General features: G+C 37.1%; 1 protein-coding gene across 3 annotated transcripts in view; it reads left to right on the plus strand.

Annotated features, from left to right (window-relative positions):
- The first annotated feature begins 7,729 nt into the window (after positions 1-7,729).
- MS3_00005680 (uncharacterized protein) overlaps positions 7,730-24,525 on the plus strand; it is a 93,840-nt gene continuing 77,044 nt past the window's right edge. Inside the window, exons 1-10 of one of the 3 annotated variants that reach the window (XM_051213770.1) lie at positions 7,730-7,858; positions 7,896-7,979; positions 8,015-8,160; positions 8,192-8,281; positions 8,315-8,370; positions 8,404-8,527; positions 15,210-15,563; positions 17,056-17,363; positions 18,778-18,982; positions 23,620-23,823. In XM_051213770.1, coding sequence (XP_051069774.1) covers positions 7,813-7,858; positions 7,896-7,979; positions 8,015-8,160; positions 8,192-8,281; positions 8,315-8,370; positions 8,404-8,527; positions 15,210-15,563; positions 17,056-17,363; positions 18,778-18,982; positions 23,620-23,823 — 1,617 coding nt within the window. In that variant the 5' untranslated portion in view covers positions 7,730-7,812. Of the gene's footprint in view, positions 7,859-7,895; positions 7,980-8,014; positions 8,161-8,191; positions 8,282-8,314; positions 8,371-8,403; positions 8,528-15,209; positions 15,564-16,036; positions 22,216-23,619; positions 23,824-24,525 lie in introns of those variants that run through there. The other 2 variants (XM_051213771.1, XM_051213772.1) reach the window with 2 other exon arrangements.

Raw genomic sequence — 24,525 nt, forward strand, 5'->3', positions numbered from 1 at the left:
AATTCGATGAACCTTTTAAACCAGGTTACAGCTCTGACTAATTTCAACCACTCGGAATAATAAGAGAGAATAGGTGTCATGTTGTACTTTATACTACTCAAGTTAACCACAGCAGTTTTTCTAAACTCAATATCGTCAGGAGTAGGTTCCGGACAGTCAGTGATTGTTATATAAAATTCTCCATGCAATAAAGTTGGACCTTTGAACCAAGATTCAAGATCAGTCATTTTTTGTATACCTCCCCTACATAATAATTCACTTATCTGCTTAACGAAACTCTTTGCTTGATCACAAGGGGGAAAGGATATCAAGCAATCATCAACATAGAAATTCTTCTTGACAGTATCTACGACATAGCCATCATAACCGTCAGAGAATAGTTGGTCCGTCTTATTTAAGGCAAAGTTCGCACGAAACGGCGATAATGTGGCACCAAATGCATGAGTTGTCATTTGAAACTCAGATGGTTCCCTCGACATGTCCCCCTCCTGCCACCACAGAAATCTTGAGGGTCCTCGACCAGACTCAGGGAACTTCACTTGCATGAACATTTCTTCAACATCTGCAGGGATTGCAACTGTCTCCTTGCAAAAACTTAATAATATGCACATCCACTCAGCAGTGGTATCGGGTTCTTGATAAATCATATCATTCATGGAAACCCCTGCAAACTCGGCGGCACAATCAAGGACCACTCTAAATTCTTCTGGTTTCCTCATGTTTAACACTGCATGATGAGGTAAATACCCTCGAGGGCGATAATTAGGCTGCAAATATATTTCAAGGACCCTCTCCGCATAAGTCTTAGTAAATTTACTCTCAATACTGTTGATATACCTGATGTGCAGACTGACATCCTTCGACAACATACCCTTCAAACTTTGTAATCTACGGTTTGCTACTTCATAATTATCCACTTTCATATTTGGATTCTTTTTCCACAGTATAGAAACTACAAAATGACCGTTGCCGAAGCGCGTGCCACCTTCCACAATCTTTATAGCCGCCTTGTCGTCTACTGATAATGATTTATCACTTGAATAAGCATCTGAAAACTCTACATCATAAAGCTCACGTATTTTGTTCTCTAATGTCTGTACCTTACTGGTATGATTAACAACTTTTTTCCTATATTCCGGGCATGATGTCTTATCATTTACGACGTTGCTTGTCGAGTCAGTGTGCAGCAGAGCGTGATGTCTCCTCTCACGACTGTCAACGTTACAGAGCCTTGTCATCTTACATTTATTAACCTTATGTCCTTGTCTAAGACAGACAAAACAGATACCCTTGCTTTTAGCGTGAGACCATCGGTCTTGAACTGTAAGCGCTAAGAACTGTGGACATTTATAAATAGCATGGTCGTAGGAACACATACTTGTCGAACTATTCCCTTGCTCGGATTGCACGTGACAGTTCGTCTTTACGTTATGTCCTTTTCTTGAACGATTTGCTAACCGTCCAAATCTACTACAAGCCACTCTTGCACCCGATTACTTGTTTTGATTTCGACGGGCAAGAGCGCGTGTCTAACGTACCTGGACGGCTATTCATCTATCCAAACCGTAGTTTGGATTCTACAAGGAGAACAGTCTATATCTACTGTGAACCAAGTTTCTGTAACAACGATTATATCGGGACATAATTCTTCCATCATCAGACTTAGCTCGGACGTCTTATTTCTAAGACTACGAGCGTTCGTGTAGCACACACTTAAGGTGTTTTGGCAACCAATCGTTCTACCCATACATGACCTGACTACCCGAAAACCCTTAATGGCAAGATTATTTTCGCCATTTTATTTGCGAGTCCTCAACTCCGTAAGAGCATCCTTCCACTTGATTCGATCCTCAAGCGGCCAATCTGGTCGAATACGGATATTTGAGTCACGAGTTTTTAGTGCGCTCTTCAATAATATGTCTCTTTCTTCAAAACTCTCGAGAGCCAGCTTCAGGATTCTTCTCGGTTGGGTCTCGCCTCCAACCCATTTACCAAGTCGTATTACTTTTGTAATATGTACCCCTGAAACCTCTTCAGGTAATACATTCCTTACCACAGACTCCACTAACAGCAGGTCATGTGCATGTCTTCTAGCAGGGTCGTTGTCTTTCGACTCCTCTAGATTCCAAATAATTAAACTAGGGAAGGGTTTAGCTTCTTTTGAAACTGTGTTCACAGCTCTCGACCGTGACGTTAGATCCTGTACTTTAACTACTTGTATCTTACGATTAGTTTTTATTGCAACAGAGTCCTGGGAGTCGAGCGGTTGTCTCACAACAATGTTAGACGAAGCTTTACTATGGGACTTTGGTGGAGTGATCTGAGAGTCCACCAAGGACCTATCAAGTAAGCAGTCATTAGTTTGAGCTGTCTTTCCTATTCTTCTGCGTTTCCGTGTTATCCATATTTCATCAGTCGTAGCATCCACATTAGAACCACTCGGGACAGTAATTGTTTTATCTGGGTCACCGGTTGCTGCTGTAGCAACATGACCACCAATATCTAATGAGGTGTCACTCATTGATTGTTTCGGGGTAGACGGTTTAATAGCGGGTTGCACAGTTAGATGTCTGGCTTGCGCCGTGACAGCGCTTGCGACAACAACGCAATCTTCACCATCAGTGCCAATGTTGCCAGTACAGCCCTCATCAACCTTCTTATTGGCCAACACCAGGAGACTAATTGCTTCCTGGATAAGCAATGTTTTGCTCGAGCAAAAAAACCCGCAAAGCCAATGAAAGTTGGGCTTTGAGCACCTTTTATATGCAGTAGGGCTTAATCGGATGCACATCTTATGGAACCACTTATTACACTCATCAGATTTCATCCCCTCCTCCACAGGAATAAGCAATATGGTTGTCCACATTTATGAGCAGATCTAGCCATCTTGAAAATCAACTAGAACGGTGACAAAAACAGGATATGTAAAAGGATTCTCAAACCTTAACTAAATAAATCAAACAAAAGTCGGCCAAGTACGCTTCGATGCAATAAATACACAAAAGCAAAATCGAAACACTCAATACAATATAACTTTAACTGGAGCAGATGCAATTAAAGTGTAAACAGTAGTTTTGATGCGTAATTTACGATCAAAACAGTTAATTAACTCAACGAGAAACAATACCACTGTCCTTTTAAATAGAGCGCGTTGCAAGAACAATTTTATTCAAATTATGTATCAATTATTAAATGTATAATAGTTACCAAGTTTTACTAAATTGAGCAATTGTTACTATTATTTTATTATTTATTTATTTGAACACATACATATTGGTACAAGAGTGCGCCAAATATATATGCGCCACACAAAACAATGAGAATTTAAAGAAAAGGAAAAAAAGGCAAAGAGGGTAAAAAAGAACAATAAGGAAGAGATTGGTGTAAGGTAGTGTAATAATAATGGTGGTAATAATGGGGGAACGGAAAGGTACAATCAGAAGAAACCCTTCAGTTGAGGAAGATACAACCAGTTTTTTTTGAAGAAAGTAAAAGAAGGTTACAGTAGGATCGTCACTGGTTTCTATTCTGAGCCATATCTGATAACGTCTCTAGCCACTGTGTTGCGCTATCTCTCGGACCCCAGCCTGGGAGTCGTGAAGGACCAACAGAAGCCAGCCCTTTACAGGTTTCTTTCACACCACGACACCATGTCACACACTGATCATGTTACAGAACTACATTCACTAGTAGGTGCTCTTCTATAATATTTCTGTTTTGTTCATAATTTTTTGGTCGTGCCAGTTGTTCTTTCAATGGGGTGAGGAACAAGAGATATGCCTGCAAAGTCTACTAAAGTTTCTTCAATGTGGTGCTGTTCTTCGAGTTTAATCCCCTAGTGTACGCTCTATATCTATTACTGATGCATCAACTGTGGGTATCGGCGCAGGTTTGAAGCGGGAAGTTAGACTAGCTATCTGTGTTTCACGCAAACCTACCGTTACTAAACAAGGTTATTCAAAAACTCAGCCAGAAGCATTAGCTGTGTTTTGGGCTGTTAAAAGAATTCATTAATATTTATTCGGAAAGCGACTCACTATTGTTACTGGCCGTGAAGTACTAAACTTTATTTATCACCTTGCAAAATACTTAACACGTTCCTCAGCTGCTATGGTTCAACGATGGAGTGATGGTTTGAGTGCTTATGACTATACGGCCCAGCACAGGAGTGCCAAACAAATTTAACATATTGACTACATTTGTCGACAATCATTACAAGATAGACCTGTTAATACTCTAGACAGTTTTTTAGTGCAACCTTTACCTGTGAGACAAATCAAATACACTTCCAACAACCGGGCGAATCTGTTTGGATTTTGCTTATTAATTCTAACACTAATGAGTAAATTGTAGATATTGGAGAGACTTTATCCAATACACTTTTGGACAGACACAGGATGAACTTAAGAAGAAGACTTTCAATCGACTACAGACAATTAGACTGCAATCTCAATTGTGACGGATGTGATGTTTGTATGAACTAACGATTCCTTTTCACTTGTTGAATGCTTGATTTCGAATTCCGAATACAGTACACTCGTTTGGGCTTATCTAGTACTTCTTGATCCGATGGCGTTATTTCTTGGATTCCTAGTTTGTACTATAATTCAAATACGTACAACTACTTACAACTGCAGGTCAAATCATTATGATGTATATGTATCAAAAATCACAGCAAAATGATAACAATAGCAATTTTAATGACAGATATTAATGACATCATTAGGACTTTTTCTAAAACTTGATTGATATTAATAAGTACGAAATTATTTTAGTAAAATTGGAATTCTTCTTACTGCTTAGCTTTAGTATGGCATTTGTAAGAACTAATGATTTTTTTTGTACTTGATTACCCGCTAATTACGAACTCAAACTACAATACGCTCATTTGCAGTCATCTGCTTCTGTTTTGCTTGTATTACAGTCTCTGGAATTCCTTGTTAGTACAATAAGTCGAATACTTCTAATCATCATATTGGTGTCGTCATGGAGCCTGTGATCGAACAGTTGGATATACATACCTGGAAAAATTTTAAAAATAGAGTATGATCACGAAAGATGTTAAGCACGGTAAAAAATTTCGGCTCATCTCATTACATTCATCGGAATGGATGTATACATCTTGCTAAAAACGTTGACATCCGCAGATAAGTCCATTTCACTTTCCCACGCAACTCTCAAGGAACTATTACTAAATCATGTAAAATGTACTTATTTCCAATGCTGTGAAGGGGTAAAATTTCATGAAATCATTTCCTAGGACATCAGGAATTCCACTACATTACGTGTTTATCTCGGACCAATGCGTACTCAAGGCCATGCAGATAACAATTTATTTAGGAGTTGTAAAGCATGTTACAGAGGTGAGCACAGGTTTGTTAAATGCTTGCCCTGTGGTAAATTTCACTCACGTAATAGATGTGTATTTCGACACACGAAATGTTTTAAGTAAGGGAAAATGGGACACATTAATTCGGTCTTTAGAGTTGTTGTTCTTTTTGCCACTATTAATGATAAACTCTGTAGTTCCAATTATATTAAAATGGGTGTTTCTAATGGTTGTTCACTCTTATCCACGATTTCGTACGGTAATGTTCATATTCAGAAGCGATTGTATACCAACTGTGATTGATTCCACAACTTCAGTGTTGACACAGGTAGTATAAATTCATATCTCAGTTCAGAATTAAATGAAGTCTCGTTAGCTTTTTATGACTCTGACAATGAGCTCCAGCCAAAACAAACTCAGGTTTCACGTAGTATTTGTCGAGAAAGATGAAGGGACTTGTATTTATAAACTACTTGACGCAGAACAATGAATACAAGTGTATTTTTAACATACATGAGTTATCCTAATGATTCACATGTTTTTGACAGGAATTCTTATAAAAATGAGAACATTATGTTAAATGAATCAAATTATGACCGGAAATCTGATGCAATTAGTATAGATGCCGATTTTTTTTTATGATCCATTAGTTTCTAGTCACATTCCCAACAAACTTGACGAAAATATTCCAAAAGTATCATATCATGATGTCATATCAAATGTTATTTGTTCTTATTATGGGTTTTCTTCTGGGGGAAAACTTGGCCATTGGTCCCAAATGAATTCAAAAGGATCCTATGATCAATGTCGGAAATATGTTGTAGCGGTAAACAAATCCCAAAAATAAATAGCTCTGTAAGTTTTCGACATTGGATGTTGACCATATGTTTTAATGAACTCACCTAGCTGAAGGCGCTCGGTCATGCATCCACACCAGATCACGTGTGGGAACGCCGTGCTCAACAACTACTGCAATCGCTAGCCAGACTAGATCAGACAATTCCGATATATTGACAATCGTCAAATACAACTTCTGATCTCCTCGATTCTGTCTTTTGATTTCTCTTGGTGGGTACGAGTTATATTAGGTGTTACTGATAAGAGCGTTGTCAAACACTAAATACCCGTGCCATCTTCAGTGTCTTAAATAAAGACGCATTGTTTGTAACTTGGGTTTATGAAGATCGAACATTATTTTGTGGAGTAGGATAGTGTTGGAAAACCTACTATTCGAATTCTAGATATCAATGATTTCAGTGCACACAACCGACATGTTAATCAAATACAATTCCGATGTAGCGGTAAACGGATCCCCAAAGTTACCGGCTCTGTAAGTCTTCTACATTTGATGCTGATTTCACTAGTTCTGCTGGACTCCCATAGCTGAAGGCACTCTGTCACGAGTGCGCACCAGATCACGAGCGGGTACGTCGTGCTACCCGTCGGATTCAACTGTTAGCCAGCTTGGAGTAAATGCTAACCGACATATCAGTAGCCTTTCAGATATGTCTTCGAACTCCTCCGTTTATGACTTTTGGTTTGATTGGGTTGGTTTACTTCTGTTATCAAGGTGTTACGTGTAAAGCCATTGTCGAACTCCGAATACTTGTAGTATATTTATAGTTATATACCTGAGTTAAAATAAGTAGAAGACTCCGTTTTTCCCATTGAATGGTCAATGTAATGAACGTCGAACCCAAACAGGTGTGAAGAATTATGTGAATTAGTTGAATATTCGCTGGGATATAAGATACCTAGCTTAACACATAACAGCTGAGGTGCAAAGGTGAAAAACCAAGATATCATATCGTATAAAGACAGACTGGGACGATTCAATCAATTTCTGTCATCTTAACACAGGTCACAGGGCTATTTAATATTAACTTACAGTATATTGAACGATGAACCGGGTATTAATACAACTTATTTTTCACTTCAATCTAGAACTGATAATCTGAGTGTCATCATAAGAAATTTCAAAAACTGAGATAAAATTGTTCATGTCTGGAGTTCTGTATCTCTCAAGAAATAGTGCATTATTAGAATTCAGATTCAGATTTGTGTAGTAAGGACAGAAGGCTTACGGCCTATGTTATTCCTTTTCTAGTAAGCTTCTGTGAGTGTCCAGTCTTCCCTTGAAGGAGTCAATTGAAGGTGCGGACACCACTGCTTCAGGCAGCAGGTTCCAATTATTTATGAGTCGGTGTGAAAACCTGTATGCCACGGGTATTTTGTTCGTTCTTGGCTTTTCTACTCACCGTATCGGAACACGTGATATTAGCAACTTTTGAGGGAACTTTCAAGTCCGGGTTGGATCCTTACATTTTTATCAATTGCAAGGATTATTATCTATTACTGGGACTTCTATCCTTGTAAGAGAGTACTGACACGAGTTTCACTTGTGACCTTCATGTAGCTGACCTAGACAAATGGGCGCTTATTACTGAATACTTTAGTTGATAGGATTTTATGTGACATAATCTATGATGAGGTGGATTCCATATGAAGAGAATATAAAATGGGCTGTGGGTAGGATATTAAACTTGAAATTTCATCTTATTTTTAGTTGTTAATCCGTTCAGGAGTGATACTTGCGATAAACTTGACATTTCAGTTGGCGATGATGTATTTATTTTGCGACAATGTGAAGGTAAAGTTTACACGATAATTATATTATGTACCAAGATTGGTTTTATGGATTTAAAATGAATGTCTGTTCGAAGTTTGGCGTGTTTCCTAAGGCATGTGTCGCATTTAAACGGGATGATCTATCTGATGGGGTCAGTGCTGAGTTACGGATGATGGTAGAAAAATTAATATCCATGTTTGTAGTAAGTCAAATATACATTATTTTTTCTTCAGTCAGGAAAATATGGCAGGATGAGTAAACACTGTGTGGCTCTTCGTGATGTTGTTAGTTTGAAGTACGCCCTTTCGGGAAGAATAACAAAGGTAGTTTTATTGAGTGGATAATAAGTTTTGTAGTTTGACATTATTGCTAGCCTAAGAAAGCTTCACACTCATATGTCGATGGTACAGAGGTAAATTCGTATTGCTTATTCAATATCATGTAGTAAACTATTTTTGCCATTCATCATTCGGGATGAGAATTTTAAATACATCAATCCGTACTCCATATCTCCCATAGACTTACACTGGAAGCACAAAAAGCTCATAAAAGAGCTTGAAGATTCAGAAGTTAGTTTTACGCTTTCGAAATATGTAGTACAACTCCTATTATGTGTAAACAAAACATCCGCGTTTTGTTTTTCGAGTGTAATGAAATCTCTACTTTATTTGGTATATTTACACTAGATATTATTTGTTACAAGTTCTACGAGACGTTGCACTAGTTTTTTGATAATAAAAACCCTAAAGTTCATATTTATATCACAACCTTGTAATTCATTGTCCGGGGTTTGAAATTTGGAGAGAGTACGTCCATTATACTGCATTTATGTGGTTTAGTTCATCAGTACGAATTCCTTTTTTTGTATGTAATTATGAATAACTGACTACGAATAACCCATAAGCTAAACAATAAAAACGCAGTAGGAATACTTGGAAAACAATGAAACGGCCTTCAGTCCAGGTATAGATTTGCTGACAGAATTTCTGGCGAGACTATAATTTATGGACGAACCAATTAGATATTAGATAACGAGTCACGAATTTGGGCGCGGAATTCATCCATACATTTGGCTAAATAGAGTTTTTGCACTATAGCTGATGTCAGTTCGTGATGAAGACCCTAAATCTAATTTTTAACCCTAACCATCAACTGTAAATAAGAATTCTAACTGCTTTATAACCCTCATTTAGTCCTAATTAGTAGTTGTTCACTCTCAAGGTCACTTTGGTGTCGCTCAAAGGTCGTCCATAAATTATAGTCCCACTTAATTTCTTATAATTAGAATGAGTCTATTGTTCAAACTTCAATGTGCAGCCACTAAAGCCGTAGTTGTGTAGTTCAAAGTTATTTCCTGTCATTAACTCTTATTTGTATCTAACTCCATTAGAAAGCCGGAAAATAAATGTATTCTGTAAACTAGGTTAGTAGTTAACGGCTGATAAAAACCAATTTGTCCGCCTGGTTAAGTTGATCATGAAATTCCATCGAAATTTAGGCTATTGTGTAACATTAAGTTTATTCGATAAGATTGTAGGGTTTTGGAGTAAGAAATTCACCTTTCCAGAAGCTTTCTGAAAATATTCATTCTCGATGAATAGAAACAATCTCTGATTAGGAAAGTAAAAATATCCTATTCTTAAATACGTTATTTATTTATTTAAACATAAACATTGGTACAAGGGGGCACCAAACAGATATGCGCTACATAAATCATTCGATTTGTGTGAGGGCTGGGATACTGCCTGGGTGCAGTTAAAGGTAAAGTTATTTGAATTTATTGTGGTGTTTTAAAAAGTCACTTTTAAGCACATCGTGGATAACTATTTCAATACAATGGTTTTATTAATATGTACCATAGAGCAGACGTTAACATTTTAAATGGTGAAAAGATATACGTGTTCTTCAGTAATTTTGGCATAGCGAACCATCAATAAAATTTATCAGTCACCTATGCATTTTCTTTTGTCTAAATTAAATATGAAAGCTGCTCATTTTTCCTTCTTATTATGTTGTGCTATTTTCCTTGCTCAATTCTACTTAGTCACACGCTTGTGCATCATGGTAATGATTCGTATCTATAACTTCAACGCTATGAACGAGATTGTTCCCATTCCTCTTCTTCCCTGTCTGCCAACTAGAGCGGGTTTAGTTTGTATAGAAGCTTTCTTGATATAGGCTCCAGAAGTTTATATCATTTATTTAAACACATAAACATTGGTACAAGGAGGCACCAAATAGATATGCGCTACATAAGTCATTCGATTTGTGTGAGGGCTGGAATACTGCCCGGGTGCCCGAACCGAAACAGGTGGTTTTCTAGGGAGGTCACTCATCGAGCCTTTGACCTAAAGGTTTAATCCACAAAGCAGTGGAGCACCGTAAGGAGATGCAGTCTGATGGTAGCCGGTGACCAACAATTGGTTAATACGCCACTTGTTTCCTTAGGATCCCAAATGCCCTGGTACGACCGAGAGTGGGGAGAGTCCGCTCTCCCTCTCGAAATGCTCTCACATGGCCACGCGTATATAGCCTCTGCCAGGGAAGTCCTACTCACTGCCTTCTCGTGGCGGGGGTGTTGTTTACAAAAATGAGAGGACGAAAAGCGAATGTCCGGCGCTTTAACCGGATTCCAAACCAATGGTGCACATGGGCTCCAGTATCCTGCAGGAACAAATGGCGTATGAACCAATTGTTGGTCACCGGCTTCCATGGGACTGCATCTCATTACGGTGCTCCGCTGCTTTGTGGATCAAACCTTTAGGTCAAAGGCTCGATGAGTGACCTCCCTAGAAAACCACCTGTTTCGATTTGGTCACTCGGGCAGTATCACAGCCCTCACACATATCGAATGAGATTTGTGTGGCGTATATGTATTTGGTGCCTCCTTGTACTGATATCTATGTGTTAAAATAAATAAATAAAAACACCACGAGAATGTAATGCGTAGGCCTTTCCTTGCAGTGGTTGTATGCACGGTCATACCAGGGCATTCGGGGGCCAATTATATGTGTCAAATTATATCCAATTTTATTCAATTTATGTATCAATTATTAAATGTATAATAGTTACCAAGTTTTACTAAATTGAGCAATTGTTACTATTATTTTATTATTTATTTATTTGAACACATACATATTGGTACAAGAGTGCGCCAAATATATATGCGCCACACAAAACAATGAGAATTTAAAGAAAAGGAAAAAAAGGCAAAGAGGGTAAAAAAGAACAATAAGGAAGAGATTGGTGTAAGGTAGTGTAATAATAATGGTGGTAATAATGGGGGAACGGAAAGGTACAATCAGAAGAAACCCTTCAGTTGAGGAAGATACAACCAGTTTTTTTTGAAGAAAGTAAAAGAAGGTTACAGTAGGATCGTCACTGGTTTCTATTCTGAGCCATATCTGATAACGTCTCTAGCCACTGTGTTGCGCTATCTCTCGGACCCCAGCCTGGGAGTCGTGAAGGACCAACAGAAGTCAGCCCTTTGAAGCTTTCTTTCACACCACGACACCATGTCATACACTGACCACCTCTCTGCTTCTTCCAACCAGTCCCAAATAATGCACGACGTGGAATTCTCTGGGACGACATTCGTAAAACATGTCCAAGCCACCGAAGTCGGTGTTTCAAGATGGTGACACCGATTGCATTATCGTCTCTGTGCCCGAACACACGTGCCGAACCTCTGCATTACTAACATGGTGTTGCCACTGGATGTCAGCAATCCTTCGGAGACAACGATTATCGAACACAGAAAGTCTTCTAACGTCCTCAACTCGGAGAGACCAGGTTTCACAAGCATAGAGCAAAACTGCTCTCACCGACGCGTTGTAAATCCGACCTTTTACAGCCAGACTAACATCACGAAGGCACCAAAGATGGCCCAGATTAGCATGAGCCGCTCTGGCTTTCACTATACGTGCATTGATCTCATCACTCACACCCCCACCAGCACTTATGCAGCTACCCAGATACACGAACTTCTCGACTACGTCTATCTGCTCACCATCCAGGGTGAGTACAGGGTTAGAATCCTGCCAGTTTTGTAGAAGTACTTTGCACTTCGAAGGTGCAAAGCACATACCATACCTACGGACACTGATTGCCAACTGATTAAGTGCGGATTGCATGCCTTGGCCTTATCGCACAGTAAGACAATATCATCCGCATACTCCAGGCAACAGATCCACACCACCTTTACTTACATCCATCAGAGCTGTTTCCAGAATATCGTCGATGACAAAGTTGAAGAGGAATGGTGAGATTGGGCAACCCTGCCTAACCCCACTGCTCGAATGAAACGATGGAGAAAGGTGGTTTTATGTCCTCACTCCGCCTGAAGTGTTTGTATATAAGGCTTTTAGGGTGTTAATAAACTTCTCAGGCACACCGTTCTTCAATAGACAATCTCAGAGAACAGTCCTATCCAATGAATCGAAGGCAGCCCTAATGTAAAGAAACACTAAGTATGACGGTGTTCTGACATTTGGCGGAGGATGAAGATATGATCAATACATCCTCAACCAGAACGAAAACCAGCCTGCTCCTCGTGAGTCAACCTTTCTCGAGTTTTGAACAACCTACGAAGTATGACGGAAGCCAATAGTTTGGACGCAATCGGAAGTAGACATATCTCCTGATAGTTGTTATAGAGACGACGTGAACCCTTTTTAAGGATAGGGAGAATTATCAACTCATTCCACAATGATGGGACACCGTCTAACTGCCAAACCTTTGTAAATAACTCAGTCAGTTCCTTAACCAGAAAGTCACCACCATCTTTAATAAAAGCCGGAGGTAAGTCATCTGGACCAGGTGATTTGTAGCGCTTCAAGAGTTGGAGTTCCTTGCGTACTTCCGCCTCATTTGGTGGATCAGTCGTCACCGGTCATGGAGGGAAGGACAGTATGACCGATGATGCCGGAGCAGCAGGCCAGTTGAACTGCCCTTCAAAAAAATTCTGCCCATCGTCCAAGACGTCGATGGATGTTAGTGATTGACGTTCCGTCATCCTCGCAGATTGTTTCGCTCACACCAGACTTCTTCCTGTCAGTGGCTCGGATGAGTTGGAAGAGCTTTCGGTAATTACCAGATGTAGCTGCTGCTTCCAGCTCATTAGCACGCTTCGACCACCAGGCTTCTCGGTCCTTACGCAAGCTTTGCCCAATTTCCTTACGTAACATCCTTCGTTTGTGGTCAAACTCACGGTCAACCGGAGTAGACCGACGGGCTCCGATGAGTTGTAAGGAGCCAGAAGAAACCCACAACTGACTGTACCCGCCATTTTCATGGTGTTATGCGATTGCAACCAATACTCATCCATACTTTTCGGTGGAATGGTAGCTAGCCTAGAAGCTAGCTTGGTTCGATACTTACTTGCAACAGAAGTTGCAACCAGCTTGCTAACATCAATCCGTTGGTGGCGGTCACTTCATTGGCCACTGAAAAGTAAGGCAAGATTGGTGCAGACCAGGGCATGGTCAGAGTCCAGATAGGTACTCCAAAAGGAGCGGCAGTCTTGTTCACAACCACGCCAGCGGTAACTGATCGCGATGTGATCAATCTGAGTCCAGGCTTGAGATGCAGAAGGGGACGCCAGGTGGCACATCGGTGATGACTGTGCCGAAAGTTAGTGCTGGCCAGGAACAGGTTGTGGTCCGTGCACAGTTGCAGTAGACGGTCCCCGTTATCTGACCTGCGACCAACGAGTCCCCATTGGCCACCTAAACGACTCTCTTCTGTGCCTAGACGCCCGACCTGAGCATTCAAGTATCCGGCTAGTACTACAATATCTGTCGAACGCACTTTCTGGATAAGAACAGATAACTGGTGATAAAACTCATCCTTGGTTGCATCCAGGCTGCAATCTGTCGGGGCATAGGCGGAGATGACGAAAAGACATCGTTTCTCACGCCGATTTCTTCTCACTTTGATGGAACTCTCTAATCTAACAGCACATAACCGACTGTTAATGGGGATCCAATAGATTAGTGCTGCCTCAGCTCTAGCGCTCAGTGCGACACCAACGCCAACAAGACCAGACGAAGATGCCACAGGGTCCCCGGATAAGCGCACGTAAAACAAGCTTTTCGAAGCGACAGATGGAGATCGAATTTGTAGTACTTCACCAGAGTCTTGAATACGGGTCTCGGATAGACAGCAAACATCGATATTAAGACTTTCCAAAGACATAGCCAGCCCTATCTGTTGTCCAACCTGCATAAGTGTGCGAACGTTGAAGGCAGCTAGTTTGAATGGCGCGCGCGGTTTCAGAAAAACTGCTTCAGTACTCATATTCGGTAGTAACATACAATTTTCAACCGGACAGTGACTCGAAAACGTTTAGATACAGTCGAATTTCCACTATAGATGAGCTGCTGTATAAGTCGAAAAAATAAGTATAAATAGAATGGGAATAAAAGAAGGTGAATAATGACGTAGTAAATAATAATAATAATAATAATAATAATAATAATAATAATAATAATGCGAGTCACTTGATTGTTATTTGGAGCGAGAGGAATATTTTTCATAAGTAGATAGTTTATCATGTTTTTGTGTGCGGGCTGAGATACTGCCCGAGTGCCCAAACGGAAGCAGGTGGTTTTCTTAGGGAGCCACACCCCGAGCCTTTGACTTAAGGGACTGATCCACAAGGCAGTATAGCATCGTGAGGAGATGCAGTCCCATGGTAGCCGGTGACCAAAAATTGGTTCATACGCCATTTGTTCCCGCAGGATACTGGAGCCCATGTGTTACTATACGCACAATCACAGAGAATCAATAAATACAAAAAGAAATGGATCGAAAATCAAATGACTAACTCGATACTGGATACCAAATACGGGTAAATACACACTGAAAGTGAGCGAAAAAGGTTCGCTACGAAAATATTAATACAACGAAAGTACATTGACAATTAACTGAACCAAATTCACCTTAAATCCATGTTCGAATTATAAGATTGATTGTCTTTCATACATTGTATTTGGGAATATTACGTCTCAAAATTAAGTATTGGATTTTATTATCTACGTCTTTTATTGTGTTACGCTCTTTTGGTTAATTAAAACTACTTAATCAAAAGGTTATATTTCTCTTTTTACAAAGCTTTATTTAAAACCGATTGCCTTAATAGCCATATAATTGAGTATATATATATATATATATATATATATATATATATATATATATATATATATATATATATATATATATATATATATATATATATTCGTACTTATTTAGCTGTCTGCTCAATGTCCTGCATATCATCCTTTCAATCTGCGCGTTCGTTTTAAAAATTTACCTAAAGCATTTCTAACAATGTACTTAGTAAGTCAAGTCTTACAAAGCTCTCAGAATGTAGTCAGTTCACCAGCTAATTTAATTCCAAACTTGGATATGAATTTTGCTGTCAATGCAAGTTCCGACTGCGCGAATTTTACCTCATACAATTGTATTCAAGATTCATATGAAAGTCATGTTAGTACAAAAAATCCTTCCGCCACTGAATTACAACCTACATCATTGCTTATGCGTTTAACCGAGGATGTTTTACTGGATGGTAATGCTAAAGATAATTATGAAGTTGTTTTTACTGTAAGTTAAATATGTAAATGTGTTATTTGTAAAATTTTCTATAATTTTCTCGCATTACTGTAAATTTTGAACTTTTCAAAGTTTCTAATAAAGTAATTTGTCAAAGTCTGTATTAAAAAACGGATATAATGCTAAGCAGTTTTCTCTATAATTATCGCAATTAATGGTTACACACTTTGACCAGCATTGTTTATAATCGATCATAGTGACGCAATTGCATAGATTCGTTGGCTACTTATAAAGCTTGAGTTTCAAAGTTATTATATTCTCTTTATTCCGTGGATTGATTTTTCTCGTATTATATTTTCCAATATCTAATCCTTTTATCTTGTTAAATTACTGTTAGTTTATTATAAGGTATGACAAATTAAAGTAATACAGTCAGTCAGTCAGCTACAACGTAGGACCAGGCATATATATATATATATATATATATATATATATATATATATATATATTGGTCCAAGCTGCCACACATCATTAGTACAACAAGATGAACACCGAATTCATAGGGGTAGCTACTTCAATGGTAGTAATAAATAAAAGAAAGATTGTGTATAAGGATATAACACAGGGAGGAAGAATTAGTTCGTAGGATGAATGATATAAAGCGACTTTAACCTCACAGTTTAAGGGAAGACAAAAAGCGTATACACCGACACCATTTTGATCTATTCTGAGCCATGTCACCCATAGTCTCCAACAATTGGTTACGATAGTCACGCGAACCACAACCAAGTAGTCTGCATCTACCAACATGGCTAAGACTAGAAGTTAGTGACTTCAAGCACTGATATCACGTTTTGAATGACCGCCCCTAACTTTCTCTCGAACATCCCCACCACTAGTTAGCATTGAGTATCTGTCAGGTTATAAGCTGTAAATTCACATCTTATGTCCTACTTTCAATTTATATAAATGAACTAGGGTAGTTTCGGAACAGTTTGTAAAGGGTTTACAACTGTCAACTGTTGTGATAAATCTTAATGTGTGAATTGCAATTTGAGGTGTTTCATCTACAAGATTTCACCATACAGGTTAGTATCGTAAGTTTCCTACACGGCGCATATTTAGTGTCGGAGTTGAACTATATTTTAAGTTCCGGTGTTGTTTGAGTCGATATTAATGTCTGTCATACATGGATATATTTCGAGCCACTTTTATTCTCGAAGCAAAAATCTTTAATTCTGCATTTAACTAAAATGCAGTAGACTGTCCGATGAACAACGAAGTGATAACGTTGTTTATTCGGCTAATCAAAGCTTGTCAAGTGAATTAGTTGAGGTGTGGCTCGATGACTTGTATTCTCAGTTATTTATTGTTTCGTGGGATATTATAGTTCTTTTTTATCTGCTTCGGCTCACTAATCCTCAGAAAACAACTATTGTGAATTAAAACCTTGTACATTGGCTTTCGATTATTTATTTAGTTGTTCTATATTTTTCTATGCAGCTTTTATGTAATCACACTTTTTATAATTTTCATTTCACAGAATCTCGACCCATTCAAATACAAAGAAAAACGTATACTACTACTCGTCACATTGACTCGTATTGGACCGATGCATTTAAAGCGTACGAAATCAGGTGGAAAGTCCATAGCATTAGGTGTTAATGAAAATAAGTCACAACAACCGAATTCAATGTTAAGACGTCCAGTCGGCGTTGCTTGCCTGGATATAACATCTTCAATTTTACCGTATTTTAGTCGTTCCTCCCAGTTATTTGATTGGGGATCTGGCAAAACAATAAAAGATGATAATTCTATATTGGATCATAAACGTATTGTGAATTTCAAATTGTACGTAAATGTAACAAAAAATGTCACTTTTTATGTCTGCTTGTTTATATTCATGTTGGTTTTTTGGACGAATCATTTTTCGGTATGTGTTATGCATCCCTAACTACCGTCTACATCGACGGGCAATGTTTGCTGATGTTGGAAGTTGGAAAAAAGCCAGGAACAGCTAAACGAAAACATGGCATCACTCTATGAAGTCATTGACTGTTGGTTTAAGCCATGTTGGTAGGTGCAAATTATCCGGTCGGAATTCTTGCAACAACTGTGATCAATGGTTAAAGAGGCTATGTGATATGATTCACAATGACTCTTGTCCATTCACCATTTATTCTGGTTTAGATCTCGAGCTTCGTTATTGATCCATGCATACGCTTTTATAGTCCTTTCAAACCACACTCTCAACACTTAATCTTTCTCATTTTCATTGCTATTGGATTATTTTTATTTCCTTGCTATTAGTCTTGTCACGTTAATATGGTGTTTTATGACAAAGTGGGCCAACATATTTGTCTGGCTCTATGTTGGCTATAACAGGCTTAGATAGTCATGCACATTCATATCGTTATCTGTTCAAGCTTGCAAGTTTTTACTACTAAAAAGTACTTCCTTGAGTTTGATTTAAGCAGAAAATCATGTAGACCTACTATCGAAAATTCCAGGAATTCAGCATGAAAGTTGTTCAGTAATACTTGATTTTCCGATAATTTTCAATACACTACAGTATTTTCATTATTATGTAACTGTTAGCTGAATAGAATCTTAACTACTGTATGCTGAGTACAAGTCGAAATCATAATACTCTGGTTGACCCATGTTGTTCAACCAATTAGTGCCAACGAATGACTCGATAATATACCACAAGTATCCCCTTTAGATTTTCTATAAATAATTGTGTTTTTATTACTTCTGTTGCTTTGTCTATTTGGAATATATACTATCCTCTTCTTCTATCCTTGTTCTAATTTGGGACTAGTCGAATGGAGTACAATGTCAAAGTAATATACCAAACAATGGGAACGTGACAGTAACTATTTAACTAACCATCTAACTTAGGCAGCGAAATATTTATTGTAATTTCCAAATCATTGTTACTTAATTTTTCGTCCTGAACTGTGACTTTGTAAGACGTTTCCGATTAATAAGATTGTCACTTTGTTTCTCGAGGATTTCATATGTTCATATTTCTCCACATTTATCAATCAGTTAGAAAATGACTAAATATATGCACTTGGCATAGACGGTCTATACGCCACTACTGAATTGCACCATTTTTTAAAAATATTTTTTGATCTTCACATAGCACAACCTTAGCCATATTGATAATTTAATGAACACCGATGACACATGACAGTTAATGAATACCTAAATAATCATATTATCTCATTTCAAACTAATTTTAAATAAACTATTTTAGAACTGGTGAACAGTTTTTATCAGAAGCGTTATTACGTGCAATCAACGATACACAAGTTTTATCTTGGAGTAACAATCAAAATTCAGGTTATCCTGATATGGATTTAACAACAATTTTAAGCATTCCAAGTATTTCATTGGATTCGTCAGAAGTTCCAAAATTAGAAATTCATGAAATCACAGTATTAAATCCTTTAGAAGGTCATGTAAGTTGATCACTGTTCTTTTTTTTCCTTCTTTACATACTCAGTTCAATAGTGATGAATACTGAACGGTTACTTTTAAAACATGGTGGTTGTAAATGCCGATAAATTTCCATTCTTTATAATAAAATGAGTCTCAAATCATTTTATTTCGTACGTCTCGTAAAAACTAATTATAATAAATATACAGTGGTGATGAAAATTTATTTAGGTGATTGGTGTTTCAGCGTAGCTTATGAAGAATATCACAGCTGCGATACATTCTAATTGTCAGTTGAGTCCATTCTGTGTGGTTGAAATTCCACATTATTTTCTAACTCAGTAATTAACTGGAAAGTATTGATTAATATTAGATTGGGAGTAAAAAAAGTAGGCTTGAAAACTTGTTGACTACTACTCGGCCATTCGATGTAACTCCGATTTACTACCATCCAAGTTACTTTACAGTTCCTAGTGTCTCAGACATTGCTGAACTACCTTTCAACAGACTGTGCTAAGTTAGGGATCAGTTACGAAGTTTTAAGCGATGTTGTATTTCAAATAGCTAACAGAGATCAGTAGCGCGAACAGACACAGTGTACAATTGAGATCAAGGGAAGAGTGTGTACACAACTCGATCAATATTACATATAAACAAATTGTACAATATTCAAGCATTCAATTAAATGCTTAAGGGTATACAAAACGAGACTACATATAATACAGACAAACTAAAAGCGGTTTACATTGATCAGTAACAATGACATTTATAATATTATCAAAAAGTTGACAGTTCTTTTGTGTGATACTACAGGATTCCCCTATTGGAACACTGGGATATGATGGTAAAGAGGTGGTGACTGACGTTGAAGTGCTCTAAAATGATTCTAAAATATTGAAGCGATGTACACCCAGTTGATGAGTCCCAAATAGGACGAAACGCGCATTTTGGGTTCTACTGCTAACCACTATCAAAAACTTGCTTAAATATGATTGCGACTTAATGGCACTATTAAGCCGATTCGCTTAATATATAAATATATAACATGACAACAAAAAAAATGAGGAGTATGCAAAAAAATGTGTAAAGAGAAACAATGAAATGTTCTCAAAGGTCTATGAGTGTTAAAGTAAGTTAAATAAAAAAATACGTTTATATTAACACGAATGGATTGTAGGTTAACAGTAATATACTGATTAATTCGATAGAATCAGGTATAGATATGCCAACGCAAACATCTCAGGAGATATTAAATAATGACATCGTCCACCGAATATTTTGGTTAGTGAACTCGTCTGTCTGATTTAGTTCCTGTTTGGAGCGTTAGGGCGATGCAAGTTGTGGTGTAGTGTTGTTTGTTCCGTTGATATCTAAACCACCCATAAATGCGGGTTTTTCTACCGACATCCACACGATGGAAATCACTTTTACACCTCTACTTGGACCTGTATGTAGACCATCAAAAGATGGTTGCATTGGTCACGAGATAACATACCTTTTGATGAGAACATGCGTACAATCAGGTATTTGTGGTGGGACATGTATGTTTTAATGTTTTCTTTGCGAAAACGACATATTCAATTCATTTACATACTTTTATAACAAGCTGTACTTAGTTAAATCATTCGGAACGTGTTTACTTGAGGAAAATAATTCTCTGAGTAACCGATAAGTAGCTCCGTAAACTAACTCTGGGGTGTAGCATCCAATGTCTTTCTTTTTTCTTGATCTGATTACCAGAGTGACTGATGAGTTTTCGACAGTTAGAACAGTAGTAAGTGTGACTTGAAGCTGTCGATCCAAACGTTCCACTATTTCGTTAGATATTGTGCGGTAAGTTGTTTTATGAATTTTTCTGATTCCAATCAGTTTTCGTAGCAGAGAGCTTTCGAGCGCTGCCCCTCCGTCGATGTTGATTACCGATGCTAAAATGCACTTTAGCGAGGCAGCTACTGACCAGCATGTGAACTTGTCTATGCAAGTGAAAATGTGACTGAAATCATTAGGTGGTAATAACCACCCGACGATATGGTCAAGCATGGTATTGGAATTGTAAAATGAGCTGAATGGGTCGTTGCTATGTCGATAAATTTTAACTTTTTGACAAGTGGTCCATGCCTGGGAACAATTGTAAATCCCGGTTAACGTTAGGTCAAACAAAAAGCTCAGTAACTGGTATAATGATGGGGTTTATTTATGGGTGGGATATTTTTTTCATATTAACAGAGATGCAGCATCTCATAGCTTGCAACACAGTGGCAAGATAACTTGGGAAGATAGCTACTTGAAATCAGATCGATTTACTGGGAAGCCGGTGTATCTTCTATATGCCATCATGTTATTGGTGAATTATGTTATCACCACTAATGAAGCTTTATTATATGAGGGTTATCTGGGAATCCATCTAGGAAGACTTACGGAACTAATGTACATGTAAGTAGTCGACCTATCTGTTTGTTCTTCTTACATTAAACTTCAACTTGGATTCAAATTATCCGCGATGTTTCAGTTTGTATATGATATTATGAAGGTTTACACTATAGACCAAGTGTAGAAAACCATTATGAGTTATGAAGCTGTAGGTAGCTGTTTTGGTCTAGTATAAGACAAGCTAGAAGTAAGTATTCACTAACCCATTAGGGATCAAATTTCGGTCATTCAAATAAAACGATGAACACTATACCTTAGGACTATTAAGTTGGTATGTCTACCACACTTTCTAATTTTTCTCTTGATTTGAATTCAAGACACTAGACCATACATTTAGATAAAATTGATTATTACTGTTCACTGATTTCTAGTAAAATAAAAGATCTATTAGACTTGGTGGACTAAGTTTTAAATCATTTAGAAATATCAAGAATTTACTTAATAGTAAGCTAAAGTGTTTAAAATGAATGAAGCTACGTAACCAAATACAAGTCTGTGTACACTCAGCTTTGAATTATTCAGTTATCTATGAAAGTCATAATAACACGTACTATCTTAATGTACAAACTGAATTATGTAGAGATTAGTCTGTCAAACTAAAATCAACTATTAATCTATTATTTCACATTAAACTCTTTCAATAGCCAGGTAGGCAACTTATAAAATTTACTTTACTAAGGTATAAGACATACCTTGTTTTTATCATGACAGGTGATTACTAATCAATGACTGTAAAATTAAAAAACAACAACTCAGAAAACAATAAAGGTGTGTAACATTAATGGAATTGATATTTATTCCACTTGCCTCACTGTTATTATTTTCCTTAGTAATTCAAAGTTTTTACCTATGAATAAGTTTTTTTCTTTAATTTTTGACATCAATTGTGTTTTGTTTATATTTTCATGTAAATTGATCAGTTCACTTGTAATGATCATTGGCTAATTCATGTATTTAATGAATTAATGTATATATATATATATATATATATATATATATATATATATATATATATATATATATATATATATATAAATTAACCTACTAAGTACAAGTTTATATATTAGACTTTGAGCTATGCAAGTTGTGTGGAGGTTAATGATACAACCCAACTGACTGCATAAACCATTATTTGTGCATAGCTTTAAACTAGGCTTGATAATCTAATTATTATAGGAATTGTGTAATATAACTCGATACTTACATCTTCATTTTATTCTGAGTGAGAAAAATCAATTTGTGAAAACTCAATCGTTTCGAGATCATTTAGTTTATTATCCTTTTGGATATGGATATATGATTAACTTACATTTACAAATTAGGAATGACTCGAAGTAATACATGTGTATCCGTACATGATTGATGAAATGTATTCTCCATGTTCTTTATTTAACGAATTAACATCGCTAAAAATTACTTAGAGATGATAAAAAACGACTTTTGCAAATCATACGAGTTATTGAGTAGCTATGGTAAAAGTCGAATTTCAACCAATATGCTGTAGATTAGAAGTTCATCTATCTCTACTTCAATTTAAGAAGTGCTGAGTAGAGTAATTCTAGCACTCAAACAAACAGTATACTTAACAGAAATGTACATGACCATTTATTTGATGAGTCAAATTGAATTAAAATATTTCTGTCAAATCATTCAGCTAACCTTGTGCCTGTACTTATAGCGAGGTCTCATTTTTCTTCATCTCCTAGTCCACTAAAACCAACAGGTAACAGCCATATTTTGCCTGATGTTATGTTTCGATAGATGACCAAATAATATTTTGGTGATTTGCTGTCTGAGTTGAGTGGTTTAATCGTGAGGTTTTCGTTATCCTTCTGGACAGTGTCATCAGCACAAACTTCAGGTAGAAGTGAGATTTTTCAAATTTTTCCACACATGACTGACAGCTTTTTCTGTGGAAGTTGCTTTTTATTGGTTATTGTCGTTGTTGACCGTTGTCCTGTTGTCTGCATATTTATTCTGAATGTTATCCATTTTTTGACTTTAAAGTTGAACATGCAGCTAATTTACACATCTTCAATATTTCAAAACTCGAACATAATTTATGAACATTTTTTGCCTTTTCGATTCATACATTTTGTGTATGTTCTCATCGAATGTAAAGATGTGTTTTCTGATCAATTTTTATTCTTTTTTTTCCTTTAAAAAATAAATTCAATGATTTATTAATAAATAATATATGCTGAAAACAATCGAAATTTATTATATCCAGCCATTCAATCGTGATGCATTATATGTACGTCGTTATGCATCACCTTATTTTAATGATCCTACAGTTATTAACAATAATGGTGTAACTCAACCACGACGTGAACTTTATGTTACTTTAATTTCTGGAAATTTCTCTAAAGGTAATAAAACTAGAGAGCATAATATTGAAGTGGAAGTCAACGTCGTAGATAGTAATGGGAATTGGGTAAGTATAATATTCATTAATGTTGCTTATTGTTATTATCTATTATTAGTTCATTAACTAGTTACATATTTGTGTACTCAGTTTTGAATTACAGTTTTTGCGTGTGTGTGGGGGGGACCTGATGATACCTACTACTACTCGGTCAGCGGACCCAAAGTAGTTGGGGTAGAGTTCGAATACTCAGCTTAGGTGTTGGTGTCGAACGCCTTAACTACTGACCCACCGTTGCCTTGTTGTTTTACATTGTCCGGTGTTTATATGGAAATGTTAGTCTTACACTGATCAATAATATATATAGTGTTATAGAATGTATATTTATATAGAAAGAGAGCGCGATAGGTTCTAGTAGTGTTGTTTTTTTGGTAGGTGTTTTAATTACATAGTTTTTATTGTTGTTCTAAGCATTATCGACCAGACTAATGATAAAAGCTTCACGTTGAAACCACCGAGCTTGGAGAATCTGAAAGTGTACAAAACATCTATATGCGGTAAAAAAAACTCATCTCTACCGTGTATAAAAATGGTTCAATTAATATTTGTTGAGTTGGTGATCACTGTACCTAGATAGGTGTTTATTTGTTATCGCACCATCAGTGTCAATTGACTCATTATTGTTTCAAGAGTTTTTGTTTACGTTTATTTCTACTGAATTCGATTTGATTTTTAACAAATTCGTCTTCACTATCCCATTGGATTAATAAA

The sequence above is a fragment of the Schistosoma haematobium genome, chromosome 3 (genome assembly GCF_000699445.3).
Source record: "Schistosoma haematobium chromosome 3, whole genome shotgun sequence".
Taxonomy (NCBI): domain Eukaryota; kingdom Metazoa; phylum Platyhelminthes; class Trematoda; order Strigeidida; family Schistosomatidae; genus Schistosoma; species Schistosoma haematobium.